The sequence below is a fragment of the Dasypus novemcinctus genome, chromosome 3, assembly GCF_030445035.2.
Source record: "Dasypus novemcinctus isolate mDasNov1 chromosome 3, mDasNov1.1.hap2, whole genome shotgun sequence".
Lineage (NCBI taxonomy): Eukaryota > Metazoa > Chordata > Mammalia > Cingulata > Dasypodidae > Dasypus > Dasypus novemcinctus.
Genome location: NC_080675.1, coordinates 111,857,741 through 111,871,837, shown reverse-complemented (window position 1 = coordinate 111,871,837; position 14,097 = coordinate 111,857,741). Strand labels below are relative to the sequence as shown.

General features: G+C 37.5%; 1 protein-coding gene across 2 annotated transcripts in view; it reads right to left on the bottom strand.

Moving 5' to 3' along the window:
- The window catches only part of KNL1 (kinetochore scaffold 1), an 82,213-nt gene that overhangs the window by 25,822 nt on the left and 42,294 nt on the right, over positions 1–14,097 (bottom strand). For both annotated transcript variants that reach the window (XM_058293939.2, XM_058293941.2), the window contains exons 13-17: positions 13,698–13,796; positions 4,805–4,920; positions 2,983–3,073; positions 2,267–2,383; positions 462–549 (exon numbers count right to left, since the gene is read on the bottom strand). In XM_058293939.2, the coding sequence (XP_058149922.1) occupies positions 462–549; positions 2,267–2,383; positions 2,983–3,073; positions 4,805–4,920; positions 13,698–13,796 (511 nt within the window). The remainder of the gene's footprint in view (positions 1–461; positions 550–2,266; positions 2,384–2,982; positions 3,074–4,804; positions 4,921–13,697; positions 13,797–14,097) is intronic.

The window sequence follows — 14,097 nt, the reverse complement described above, 5'->3', positions numbered from 1 at the left end:
AGAAAATAATAGGGTCTGGGTAGTGTAATATATAAAGATTAGGGAAATAAAAGTTTCAGGAGGAAAATAATCAGTAATGTCAAATGCGGAAAGAGGATGGGATGACTAAGGACAAAGAAATACCAAATTTGATGATTATGTAGAATTTTGAGATCTTTGAGAAAGTAGTTTCAGGAGAGCAAAATTAAGTCAAGATTGTGAAAGGCCAAACTGAAAGGACAGATAATTTTTAGATGGAAATAACTTCATCTATTAAAAACACAGAACATTATGGTCTAGGTTTAGAAGCACTTTCCAAAGAGACTTATGTGTCAGGAAGGGAGCTTTAATTTGCTCTAATTTAATGTCTGAAGCTGCTAAAACAATGCTTAATTAAGCATAGAGAAACCAGAGTCTCCACTTTAGGGAAACATTTAGATAAAATTAAATTTCCTTTTGGAAAATTATTCAAGATACTTTACCTAGTTCCATCTCAGTAAGATAGTTATCGATCTTTTTAAGTATGTTGTCCATCTCATCCATCCTTATCTGAAGTTTCTCCCTCTCACTCTAAAGACAAAATATTACAAACCATCCAGTTAAACCTCCAAAAAATATTATAAATGGCTAAAATTGTTAATATTACAATTACATCTAAATCATGACCAGGCAAACTTTAAAATGAAAGTCAAAGCTTCAGGTCTGGACTTAAAAATTTTATAAAAGCATACATCATAGATTAAAGTCATTTTTCTGTACTCTCCCTTATTCCAGCATTTTCATATGTTCTGTGAAATATTGATTCAATAGGATATTAATGTATTACTTTAAAAAAAAGAGCTCTAAAAAAAGTCTATGATCAAATAAATACAGGAAATAATGGTCAAACAGATTTATAGTTTTTTTCCCTTTATAGAATTTAGTTTTATTTTTAAAGATTTTTTAGATTTTAGATTTTGACTTGAGATTTTGATATGCTAGCTACTATATTTCTCCAAAATGGTGATATTGCATGTAGCATTTCCCAGACTTACTTGCCAATGGAAATTCTTTCATGTGGAGTATTTTTTTTATTAGAGCAAATATAGATGTACAGAAAAATAATGCAGAAAATAGTTTCCACATATTTCCTCACACACATACAGTTTTACCTACTATTAACGTTTTGCATTAGTGTGGTACTTTTGTTGCAACTGATGAAACAGTAATATTATAATTATGCTAGTAACTATAATCCATAGTTTACATTAGGATTCACTCTTTTTGCTGTAAAGTTTTAAAAAAATTTTAATTCTGGTAACATATATACAATTTCTCTTTTTGGGGTGATGGAAAAGTTTAAGTTATGGACAGTATAATGGTTAAATCATATCAATCTGGCTAGATTATTGCTTCCAGTTGTTTGATCAAGCAAGCACTGGCCTAATTGTTACTGTGAGGGTATTTCAGGGATTTAAATCATTGGTCAGCTGATTGCATCTATGGCTGATTACATCCACAGTCAACAAAGGAGAGTGCCTCTAGCAATAAGAGAAGTATTCCTCTAGTCAACTGAAAGTCTCAAAGGGAGAACTGATGATTTCAGCAGTCAAAAAGAATTTTATCTCTACTTCAGCCAGCCAGCTTTTCATGGGGAATTCATTAAACTCTTCATCAGCATTCCCACTTGCAGCATGCCCAACAGAATTCGGACGTGCCACTCTCCACAGTCATATGAGGCAATGCCTATAATAAATCTCATTTTATATATATATATGTGTGTGTGTGTGTGTGTGTGTGTGTGTATGTGTATGCACATATACTGTTGGTTCTGTTTCCCTGGAGAACCCCAATTAACGCAGATGGTGGTGATGGAGGTATAACATTGTGAATGTAATTAACACCACTGAATTGTATATTTGAAGATGGATAATACATAGAGCATTTGGGGAAATATTTAAACACAAACACATACACAGCTGCATATGAACTATGAGAAAGGTAATACTACAGTTCTTAGCAATGGGAGACCAGGAATCCTACAGTGCTTTATTTCAATATGAATAATGGATAACAATATTTGTGAGGAGACATAAGCCCCATATCACTGATTATATTCTAGTATTACTCAAGATACCAGGATTGATCACTTTTGATAAATTGAACCCCACATCTTACGACCAATTGCAATTTGGCCCAAATCTCTTTCACATGTCTACCCCCTAAAGAATATTCCTTAGCTTCTACAATTGTTATAAAGTCATTTTAATAATTCTTTCTTTCTTTGCTGTTAACCCTCTCAAATTACCTGAGCTGACTGCAAAAGCTTGCTGTAGAGAGCCACTTTTCCTTGGTGAGTGAAGACTTTAGTCATCTTGGTAAAACGTGATTTTATTTTGTTCAAGTAAATTCCAAAGGCCTTCAGCTGTAAAAAGAGTCAAAGGGTACATTGCATCAAAACAAATGAGCCAGAAAAGGTAAATTGTCTGGGAAAGCTGGCTCAGCTGCCACATGCTAGGCTTTGCCCATCCTCGACTCTGATTACTAAATTCAGGCACTTCTCATTTGCTAATTTAATTACATATGATTGCTTAAGAACAGAACCAAAGATTTAAGTTTTGATTCCTGCCTTAAATTCACTTATTCATATACAAATTAGAAAACAAAAAGCTCTTAATTGAACAAACCTTCTTAATATATTAGGGCACATATAAAATGGGTTTCCTTATTATTCAAACAATTAAAGGAATCTTTCCTTATCTAAATCTAAATAAAAAACAGAAAGAAACTAAATATATTTTAAATATATCTAAATAAACTTTAAATATATTTTATATATTGGTCATCTCGGTTTGAAAAGATTATACATTAACAATTATTTATGTCTGATTAAATAAAACCTTTGTAACATATTACAACTGAGAAGAACTCATAACTAGTTATCATGTAAGAGTTACTGATTTGACAATAAGCACCGTTCAAAGTGTTTGTTTTGATTCTTATTCAGAAAATGGACAATAGTACCTCCTCATCAGAGCAGTGTCTCATTTTTTCCCACAGGTTCCTATTTACATCAGTCAGCAGTTTATCTTGGTTCATTGCAGAAAGCTTTAATCTAAAATATGGAAAAGTTAAATAGCACAAGTTTCAGAAGCCAGCTTGAATAAACCAGTACGGATGCATGTTTAAATTAATCACTCAAAAACAGTGGCCAGCCTAATGATTTCAACACTTATAGAAAAGTTCAAGAATGTTATGGATCAAAAAGACTTCCCTCACAAATAAGATTCTCACCTCAGTGTATCATCTTGTTTCAATGTGAAAACATGTTGCTTATAAAGAAATTGTAAGGGCGATCAATGCATAATTGCCGTGAAGTTGCAGCTATTATTTTAATAGCTCCCAATTCAGTTCAGAGTCATACCACACTTTTATTTTTATTTTAATATAGTGGGCCTTTTTTAAAAAAAAAGTTTTATTTATTTATTTATCCCCCCCCACCCCACTCCCGTTATCTGTTCTCAGTGTCTATTTGCTGCATCTTCTTTGTTTGCTTCTGCAGTCATCAGCAGCACGGGAATCTGTGTTTCTTTTTGTTGCATCATCTTGTTGTGTCAGCTCTCCGTGTGTGCGGCGCCATTCCTGGGCAGGCTGCACTTTCTTTTGCGCTGGGCGGCTCTCCCTACGGAGCGCACTTCTTGTGCATGGGGCTCCCCTATGCGGGGGACACCCCTGCGTGGCAGGGCACTCCCTGCACGCATCAGCACTGCGCATGGGCCAGTTCCACACGGGTCAAGGAGGCCTGGGGTCTGAACTGTGGACCTCCCATGTGGTAGACGGACGCCCTAACCACTGGGCCAAGTCTGCCGCCATACCTCACTTTTATAGACTAGCATTTATCTTATGCAAAGTAAAACAATTTCAGACAATTTAAACATTCTAGACAAACCCTGAGATACCAACCTCTTAAAAAAAAAATTAGGTAAGGACCTTGTCTATTTTTTAGTATTGCACCTTAGTACTCAGTATAGCACCTATCACATAGCAGGTGCTCAGTAAATATTTGTTGAATGAACAAATTTGAAAGAGGCAAATCTGAACACCATAATTTAAATTTAACAGCATCTTAAGTTTTCTAGTTTTGAAAGTAAGTAACTCTTAAAGATTATTTTATTTCTTTTCAGTTTGTTAGATTGATTCAAATTTTGTTGGATAATCCTAGAAAAGTATGACAAACACTATTTTGGGTTGTAAATCTGGATTTACTAGAGGGAATCTAGATAATACATAATTTGTAAATCACTATGCAGCATTGACATATCCCAAGGTACTGAACTTATTCTGAGAAAAAACATGTTCTTTTACGTAAATCAATGTAAATTTATGATGTAAATCAAGGGCAAATGTTATAAAATTATAAACCCAAAGGCAATCTTGATTTTAGCCATTACATAAAAATCAGTTAATCACATAGTTTGAAAATGTTCTCTCTCAATTAACTCATATTAAAATCTAATAATTAACACTTAATGAGGACCTACGTTTTGCTAAGAATAGTAAGAAAACACTTCATAGATAATATTTCTACAGCTCATTTCTATCTGCTGAGTAGGTGTTATCTCATTTTATGGATGAGGAAATGAAGATAAAATGACCTATCCAAGCTAGTGTTGTAGCCAGCAGAAAGCTTCAATCCAACTACAAAGCTGAAACCCTTTCCTCCTATCACACTGCCAATCCATGTCATCAATTTTGCCCCATACTAGTATTATTCTAATGAAAACATTACCACACAGACTATTCACCCATCTGAAACAAAGCATGGACAAATATTAAGCTTTCATACTCTTCAATTTTGTGGTGGAGAGCTTCACAATCTTCTTTATAAATTTTTATCTTGGGGCGGTAAACATACTGGCTTAACATCAGATCTTCTAGTGTAGGTGGTGTATTTACAGCAAACTGAAAAAAAAAAATTTAAATCAATATTGATATTTTGTTGAGGAAATCATGTTTAAAAACCAATTCAAGAAGTGGATTTAGGGAAGCAGACTTGGCCCAATGGATAGGGCATCCGCCTACCACATGGGAGGTCCACAGTTCAAACCCAGGGTCTCCATGACCCATGTGGAGCTGGCCCATGTGCAGTGCTGATGCGCGCAAGGAGTGCTGTGCCACGCAGGGGTGTCCTCCACATAGGGAAGCCCCACACACAAGGAGTGCGCCCCATAAGGAGAGCTGCCCAGTGCAAAAGTGCAGCCTGCCCAAGAATGGTGCCACACACACGGAGGGCTGACACAACAAGATGACACAACAGGGAAACGGACTTTGGCCCAGTGGTTAGGGCGTCCGTCTACCACATGGGAGGCCCGCGGTTCGAGCCCCGGGCCTCCTTGACCCGTGTGGAGCTGGCCCATGCGCAGTGCTGATGCGCGCAAGGAGTGCTGTGCCACGCAAGGGTGTCCCCCGCGTAGGGGAGCCCCACGCGCAAGGAGTGCACCTGTAAGGAGAGCCGCCCAGCGCGAAGGAGGGAGCAGCCTGCCGAGGAATGGCGCCGCCCACACTTCCCGTGCCGCTGACGACAACAGAAGCGGACAAAGAAACAAGACGCAGCAAAAAGACACAGAAAACAGACAACCGGGGGAGGGGAATTAAATAAATAAAATAAAAACAAAAAACAAAAAACAAAAAAAAAGCATTTATTAAAAAAAAAAAAAAGATGACACAACAAAAAGAAATACAGATTCCCGGTGCCACTGATAAGGTTACAAGCAGTCACAGAAGAACACACAGCGAATGGACAGAGAGAGCAGACAACTGGGGGGGGGAAGGGGAGAGATATAAATAAAAAAAAAAATCTTAAAAAAAAAAAAGTGGATTTGGCTCAACTAAAAGAGCATCAGCCTACCACATGGGAGGTCCAGGGTTCAAACTTCAGGGCCTCCTGACCTGTGTGGTGACATGGCCCATGTGCAGTGCTGATGCATGCAAGGAGTGCTGTGCCATGCAGGGGTGTTCCCTGGGTAGGGGCGCCTCACGCGCAAGGAGTGCACCCCATAAGGAGAACTGCCCTGTACGAAAAAAGAGCAGCCTGCTCAGGAGTAGTGCCGTACACATAGAGAGCTGTTGCAGCAAGATGACACAATAAAAAGAGACACAGATTCCCAGTGCTGCTGACAAGAATACAAGCGGACACAGAAGAACAAACAACACATAGAAACAGAGAGTAGACAACTGGGGTAGGGAGAAGGGGAGAGAAATAAAATAAAAAATAAATCTTGAAAAAAAAAACAACAATTCAAGTTTCAGAGTGCCTATTAAAAGTTTGGTAAAGAGAAGTTGGATTTTGAATTTAAGCCTCTAATTTCAGTCTATTTCCCACAGGTGTTCAGGGGAACTACGGATGGTTCCATTCTCATGGGATTGAAAATGGCTATGCATTTAAAAAATCAATACCTGAATATTCAAACTTACCAGGAACCCCTTTACGAAAAAGAAAATGGATGCCAGTTTTCCAGATTATCTTTTTCTATTCCTCTTGTCTAGCCCTGATACTTCTATCCCAGGATGAATTTACACTTTGCCGGGCATGCTCTCCATTTGTAAAATAATGCAGTGAAAATGTGGTTATTTTAAAATATCTTATAGTTCTAATCTTACAACTTTTTGATATCCTTGATGGAATATTGGAAAAATAAAGTCAGTGCCTTACTTCACAATACTTATAAAAGCAAAGGAAAACAAAAACCCACAACTGTTTAATATTCACAGGCAATGTGGTGCTGATTAAATTATTTTGCCACTCAGAGCTTTGTTCTCCTTATGTATAAAGTAGGACTAATACTGGTCAGCCTTTTTAGATTCAGTCAAAAGTCTTTTAAAAAGGTACCTAGCCCATGACCTGCTAAGGTAATCCAACAAATACTGGTTTCCTCTCATTCTCCCTTTTCAGTCTATTAAAAGGAAGTAATGAACAAGGTTTTAATCTCCTTTTTCTGTACCTAACATGTCCTCTAGTGGATGTGCTAAAAATGTAGGAAAACGTTAATTATAATTGAAAGTTGGGGAAGCGGACTTGGCTCAATGGACAGACTGTCCGCCTACCACATGGGAGGTCCAGGGTTCAAACCCAGGGCCTTCTGATCCGTGTGGAGCTGGCCCACATGCAGTGCTGATGTGCGCAAGGAGTGCCGTGCCATGCAGGGGTGTTCCTCATGTAGGGGAGCCCCACGTGCAAGAAGTGTGTCCTATAAGGAGAGCCACTCCATGCAAAAGAAAGTCCAGCCTACTCAGGAGTGGCAATGCACACACGGAGAGCTGATGCAGCAAGATGATGCAAGGAAAAGAGACAAAGATTCCCGGCGCTGCTGACAAGAATACAAGTGGACAAAGAAGAGCACATAGTGAATGGACACAGAGAGCAGACAACGGGGGGGCGGAGAGGAGAGAAATAAAAATAAATCTTAAAAAAAAAATTGAAAGTTGATTTTCTTTCTTAAAAAACTATTTGTAAGGCTAGAATTAAAGAAATCAAAGCTATAAGCACTAGTCAAAAAGAAATGGCAACACTAGAACTCAGATTGTGTTTTCTAAACACCATTTTCTCACTAAAAGAAATCAGGGCCCCTTGGAAAATGGTTGACATAAACGAATAGTTAATGAAGGGATATTTATTTTTATAGAAATATTTAAATAAGAAATGAAGAAAAAATGAAGAAGAGGCAAGAGAGTTCTAGTGGGAAGAGACATATGAGGTAATAAGAATAACGATATTGGGGGCTCAAAAGATGTGTGCTCATCTTCCTTCCATCTCGATTTCTCTTTCATATTTAAGTATACAATTCTGAAAAAAAATTTTTGGAAAAAGAATAGGTTTATTGATAATTTACATACCATATAATTTACCTATTTAAGTATATAATTTAAAAAATTTTTTTTAGTATACTCACAGGATTGTGACTCCATCACCACAATCTAATTTTAGAACATTTTTGTCCCCCCTAAAAGAAACCCTGTACCCATTAGTTGCCACTTCCCATTTCTCCCACTCCACCCCAGTCTTAAGTAAAAACTTATCAGTCCATTTTATGGTTATTATAAATAATGCAGCTATGAACATTTTGCTTCCAAGTTTTTTGTACAGATCTATGTATTCATTCTTTTGGGTATTTACCAAGAAGTAGACTGCTTCTTGGTATATTCATATGAATATAAATATAGAATATTCATATGAATATTCTATGTTTACATTTTTTAGGAACTGCCAAAATGTTTTTCACAGCAGCTGAGCCATATTACATTCCTATCAGTGAAATATGACAGTTGCAATTTCTCCACATATGTGCCAACACTTGTTCTTTTTCTTTTCTTCTTTTCATTTAAAAAATTTATTGATTTTAAAAAAATTTATTTTAAAAAGTTTATCATTTGTACATGAACATATATAAACAATAAGTGTATAGTAAAAATTGTAGAGAAACAGATGTGGCTCAAACAGTTGCATGGGAGGTCCTAGGTTTAGTTCCCACTGCCTCCTAAAAAAAGAATACAAGCAAGACAGCAAGTTGATGCAACAGGTTGGTGCGGTGAGCTGATGCAATGAGATGACTCAATGAAGAGACACAATAAGGAAACACAATGAAAGACACAACAAGCAGGGAGCAGAGGTGGCTCAAGTGATATGGCACCTCCCTCCCACATGGGAGGTCCCGGGTTCAGTTTCTGGTGCCTCCTAAAAAGATGAGCACACAATGAAAAGACAGAGAGAGCAGACAGTGAAGGAGGAAAGAATAAATAAATAAAATAAATCTTAAAAAAAAAAAAGGTTGTGAACTTACAAAACAAACTTGCATATAGGGCTCCCACATCTCACCCCACCATCAATACCTTGTATTTGTTGTGAAATATTTCTAACAAATTATGAAAGAGGTTCCTCAAAGTATTACTAACTATAGTTCATATCTTTCTTTTCCCCCAGCCCACCCTATTATTATTTTTTGTTCATAAACCATTCAATTTAAAGTATACAATCAATGGAATTTGGTATAACCAGAGTTGTGCATTCATCACTTCAATCATTAGAGCATTTTCATTAATCAAAAAAAAAACACTCCACTATCATACCCATATGCTAGTGCTACTAATTATGAATTCTATAACGTGCTTTCATTATTTCTATTCATTTCCAAACATTTATAAACTGCTTTTTACCAATTCTGAAGATTAAACCTCAGCTTTCCATTCTCTAACCATATTCTATTCTCTGGTGACTTATATCTTAGCTATTACCTCGATGAGTTTGCTCATTATATTTAGTTCATAATAGTGAAATCATACATTTGTCCTTTTGTGCCTGGCTTGCTTCACTCAACATAATATCCTCCAGGTTCATCCATTTTATCATATGCTTCACAACTTCATTTTTTTACATTGTGTATATACCACAGTTTATCCATTTGTCAGTTGATGGAGATCCGGGTTGTTTCCATCTTTTGGCAACTGAACTGTGAATAACGTTGCTATGAACATCAGTATGCAAATGTCTGTTTGTGTCATCACTCTCAGTTCTTCTGAGTATATACCTAGTAGCTGCTGGGTCATATGGCAGATCTATAATCAATTTCCTTAGGACTGCCAAACAGACTTCCACAGTGGTTGTATCATTCTAAATTCCCACCAACAGTGAATAAGCATTCCTCTTCCTCCACATCCTCTCCAACACTTGGCAGTTTTCTGTTTTGTTAAGGTGGTCATTCTAGTAGTGTGAAATGATACCTCAGTATAGTTTTGACTTGCACTTCCCTCATAGCCAGTGATACTGAACATTTTCTCATGAGTTTTTTTGCCACTTGTATTTCTTCCTTAGAATTGTCTATTCAGGTCTTTTGCCCATTTTTTAAAATTGGGTCATTTGTCTTTATTAAGTTGTAGGGTCTCATATATCATGGATATTAGACCCTTGTTGGATGTATGATTTCCAAATATTTTCTCCTATTGAGTAGGCTGCCTTTTATGCTCTTCACAAAGTCCTTTGAGGTGCACAGTATTTAATGTTAAGGAGATCCCATTTATCTGTATTTTCTGGTATTGCTCTGCTTTGGGTATAAGGTTTAAGATACCTCCACCTACTTGTAGATGTGTCCCTACATTATCTTCTAGGAGTCTTATGATCCTGGCTTTCATGTTTAGGTCTTTGATGTATTTTGAGTTGATTCTTATACAGGGAGTGAGATAGGGATCCTCTTTCATTCTTTTGATTATGGCGAAAAGTAGACTTGGTAGGCTTATAAAAAAATCAGTTGGCGGCAGACTTGGCCCAGTGGTTAGGGCGTCCGTCTACCACATGGGAGGTCCGCGGTTCAAACCCCCGGCCTCCTTGACCCGTGTGGAGCTGGCCCATGTGCAGTGCTGATGTGCGCAAGGAGTGCCCTGTCATGCAGGGGTGTCCCCCGCGTAGGGGAGCCCCACGTGCAAGGAGTGCACCCCATAAGGAGAGCCACCCAGCGTGAAAGAAAGCACAGCCTGCCCAGCAATGGTGCCGCACACACAGAGGGTGACACAAGATGACGCAACAAAAAGAAACACAGATTCCTGCGCTGCTGACAACAAGAGAAGCGGACAAAGAAGATGCAGCAAACAGACCCAGAGAACAGACAACTGGGTGGGGAGGAGAGAGAAATAAATAAATAAATAAATCTTTAAAAAAAAAAAATCAGTTAACCATAGAGGTGAGGGTCTATTTCTGAACTCGCAATTTGATTCTATTGATCAGTATATCTATCGTTATGCCAAACCATGCTGTTTGACCATGGTAACTTTATAATATACTTCAAGGACAGGAAATGTGAGTCCTCTGACTTTACTCTGCTTTTCCAGTAATTTTTTGGTCATTCAGGATCCCTTTCTTTTTCAAATGAATTTGGTAATTGCCTTTTCTATTTCTGTAAAGTAGGTCATTGGAGTTTTGATTGTTATTACCTTGAAACTAGAAATCAGTTTGGGTAGAAGTGACATCTTCATGAGGTGTAGTCTTCTAATCCATGAACACAGAACATACTTCCATTTGTTTAGGACTTCTTTGATTGCTTTTAGCAGTGTTTTTTAGTATTCTTAATACAGATTCTTTACATTCCTGGTTAAATTAATTCCTAGATATCTGAGTCTCTTTTTTGCTATGGTAAATGGAATTTTTTTCTTGATTTCCTCTTTAGTTTGTTCATTACTAGTAAATAGAAACACTACTAATTTTTGTATGTTGATCTTGTATCCTGCCAATGTTCTGAACTCATTTGTTAGCTCTAATAGCTTTGTTGTAGATATTTTGAAATTTTCTAAATATAGGATCACGTCATATGCAAATAGTAAGAGTTTTACTTCCTCTTTTATTATTGGGATGCCTTTTATTTCTTTTTCTTGCCTAATTGCTCTAGCCAGAACTTCTAGCACAATGTTAAATAACTGTGATAATAGTATCTTTGTCTTGTTCCTGATCTTAGAGGGAAAGCTTTCAACCTCTCCCCATTTAGTATGATGTTGGCTGTGGGATTTTCATATATGCCCTTTATTATGTTGAGGAACTTTCCTTTTACGCCTATCTTTCAAAGTGTTTCTTTCAAGAAAGGATGCTAGATTTTGTCAAATGCCTTTTTCTGCATCGATAGAGATGATCATGTGGTTTCCCCCCTCAATTTGTAAATGTGGTATATTGTGTTATATATTTTCTTATGTTGCCTACCCTTACATACCAGGAATAAAACCTACTTGGCTGTGGTATATAATTCTTTTGATATGCTGTTGGATTCTATTTGCAAATATTTTGTTGAGAATTTTTGCATCTAAGTTCATTAAAGAGATTGGTCTTTTTCTTTTCTTGTAGTATCTTTATCTGGCTTTGATATTAGGTTGATAAAGGCTTCATAAAATGTGTTGCACCTTCATCACTTCAATCATTACAGCATTTTCTTTTATTTTTTTATTTTTCCCATATAACCCACTCCCCCCACCACATCATTTCTGTAAATTGTATTTTTATAGCATTTTCATTTAAAAATAATCATAATCATAAATAAAAAACAGAGAGACAAAAAAGTCCAATGTCTTCTTAATGTCTTTATTTCTTTAGCCATGTTCCCCTTCAACTCCATGATTTAATTTAGATTTGTATGAACTCTGTCAATTAGTTGTTTCAAGTCCTGTATTTCATCTGGAGTTGTGATTTCTTTGCCTGAGTCATATCTTCCTTTTTTTTTTATATGGCTTGTAATTTTTTGCTGATGTTTAGGCATCTGATGCTGAGTTTACCCTGATGTTCAATTTCTCTCTTTTGCCTGGGGATTTACTGTTTGTTTTTTTTTCAAAGATTTATTTATTTACTTCTCTCTCCTTCCCCCCACCCCAGTTGTCTGTTCTCTGTGTCCATTTGCTGCGTGTTCTTCTTTTTTTTTTTTTTAAAGATTTATTTATTTATTTAATTTCCCCCCCTCCCCTGGTTGTCTGTTCTTGGTGTCTATTTGCTGCGTCTTGTTTCTTTGTCCGCTTCTGTTGTTGTCTGTTGTCAGCGGCACGGGAAGTGTGGGCGGCGCCATTCCTGGGCAGGCTGCTCTTTCTTTTCACGCTGGGCGGCTTTCCTCACGGGCGCACTCTTTGCGCGTGGGGCTCCCCCACGCGGGGGACACCCTTGCGTGGCACAGCACTCCTTGCGCGCATCAGCACTGCGCATGGCCAGCTCCACACGGGTCAAGGAGGCCCGGGATTTGAACCGCGGACCTCCCATATGGTAGACGGACGCCCTAACCACTGGGCCAAAGTCCGTTTCCCCGTGTTCTTCTTTTTGTCTGCTTCTGCTATTGTCAGCGGCATGGGAATCTGTGTTTCTTTTTTTGTTGCATCATCTTGCTGTGTCAGCTCTCTGTGTGTGCGGCGCCATGCCTGGGCAGGCTGCACTTTTTTCACGCTGGGTGGCCCGGGATTTGAACCGCGGATCTCCCATGTGGTAGACGGACGCCCTAACCACTGGGCCAAGTCTGCTTCCCCACATGTTACTTTTATAATCAGAAGAAAATATAGTAAAAGTCATTGATTGTGTACTTTGGATAGACTGTATGGTACGTGAATATATCTCAATAAAACGTCTTAAAAAATAGGTGGCAAAGTGAGAAAAAAAAATTCACCTTATCAAAATCCATTAGGGAAGCGGATGTGGCTCAAGCAAATGAGCTCCTGCCTACCACATGGGAGGTCCTGGGTTTGATTCCCAGTGCCTCCTGGAGAAGACGAGCAAGACAGCGAGCTGGCATGATAGGCTAGTGTGGCAAGCTGACACAACAAGGAGACACAAAGACGAAATACAATGAGAGACACAACAAAGCAGGGAGTGGAGGTAGCTCAGTGATTGAGTGCCTCTCTCCCACATGGGAGGTCCCAGGTTTGCTTCCTGGTCCCTCCTAAAGAGAAGCAGACACAGAGAGTACATAGCAAATGGACACAGAGAGCAGACAGCAAGCACAAACAATGGTGGGGTGCAGAATAAGTACATAAAATAAATCTATAAAAAAAAAATCCATGAGTTTTTATACTAAAAACAAATGTACCTGTTACAAGGAAAACTTTCTACAGGAGAATTTGATTCTTTGATTCATATTTTGCTTTTGAATAAATGCTTGCCTTAATACAGTTTAGTAAAAAATATATATATATACTGTTTAACTGAGATAACTGTTTTGCTAAGAAATTTCACTTACTTTGGCTGGAAGATTACTCTGTCGGGGTTTCTGTATTAAAATATGGACCTGAAGAAGTATAAAAAACTCCCTTATTGTTATTTTCCCATCCTGGAGTTTCTGAGGAAAGAAAAAGAAAAGTTTCCATGACTACTCAAAAAAAAGGGAACCCACTCTTTCACATAACTACCTTATTTGCTTCTAAACAGCTGAAAAGCATTTTGTTGGCTATACATGAGCATACTTAATCTAAGATTTTTAAAAATATATATATTTATTATGTTTTAAAGATACTTAGATTACATAAATATTACATAAAAAATATAGGGCCAGTCTGATAGTCTTTCTCTTGTAATCACATTTTCATTTCTTCATGAAACTTCTAACAGTTCATAATTTTTCAGTTTTCATAAATTTAACT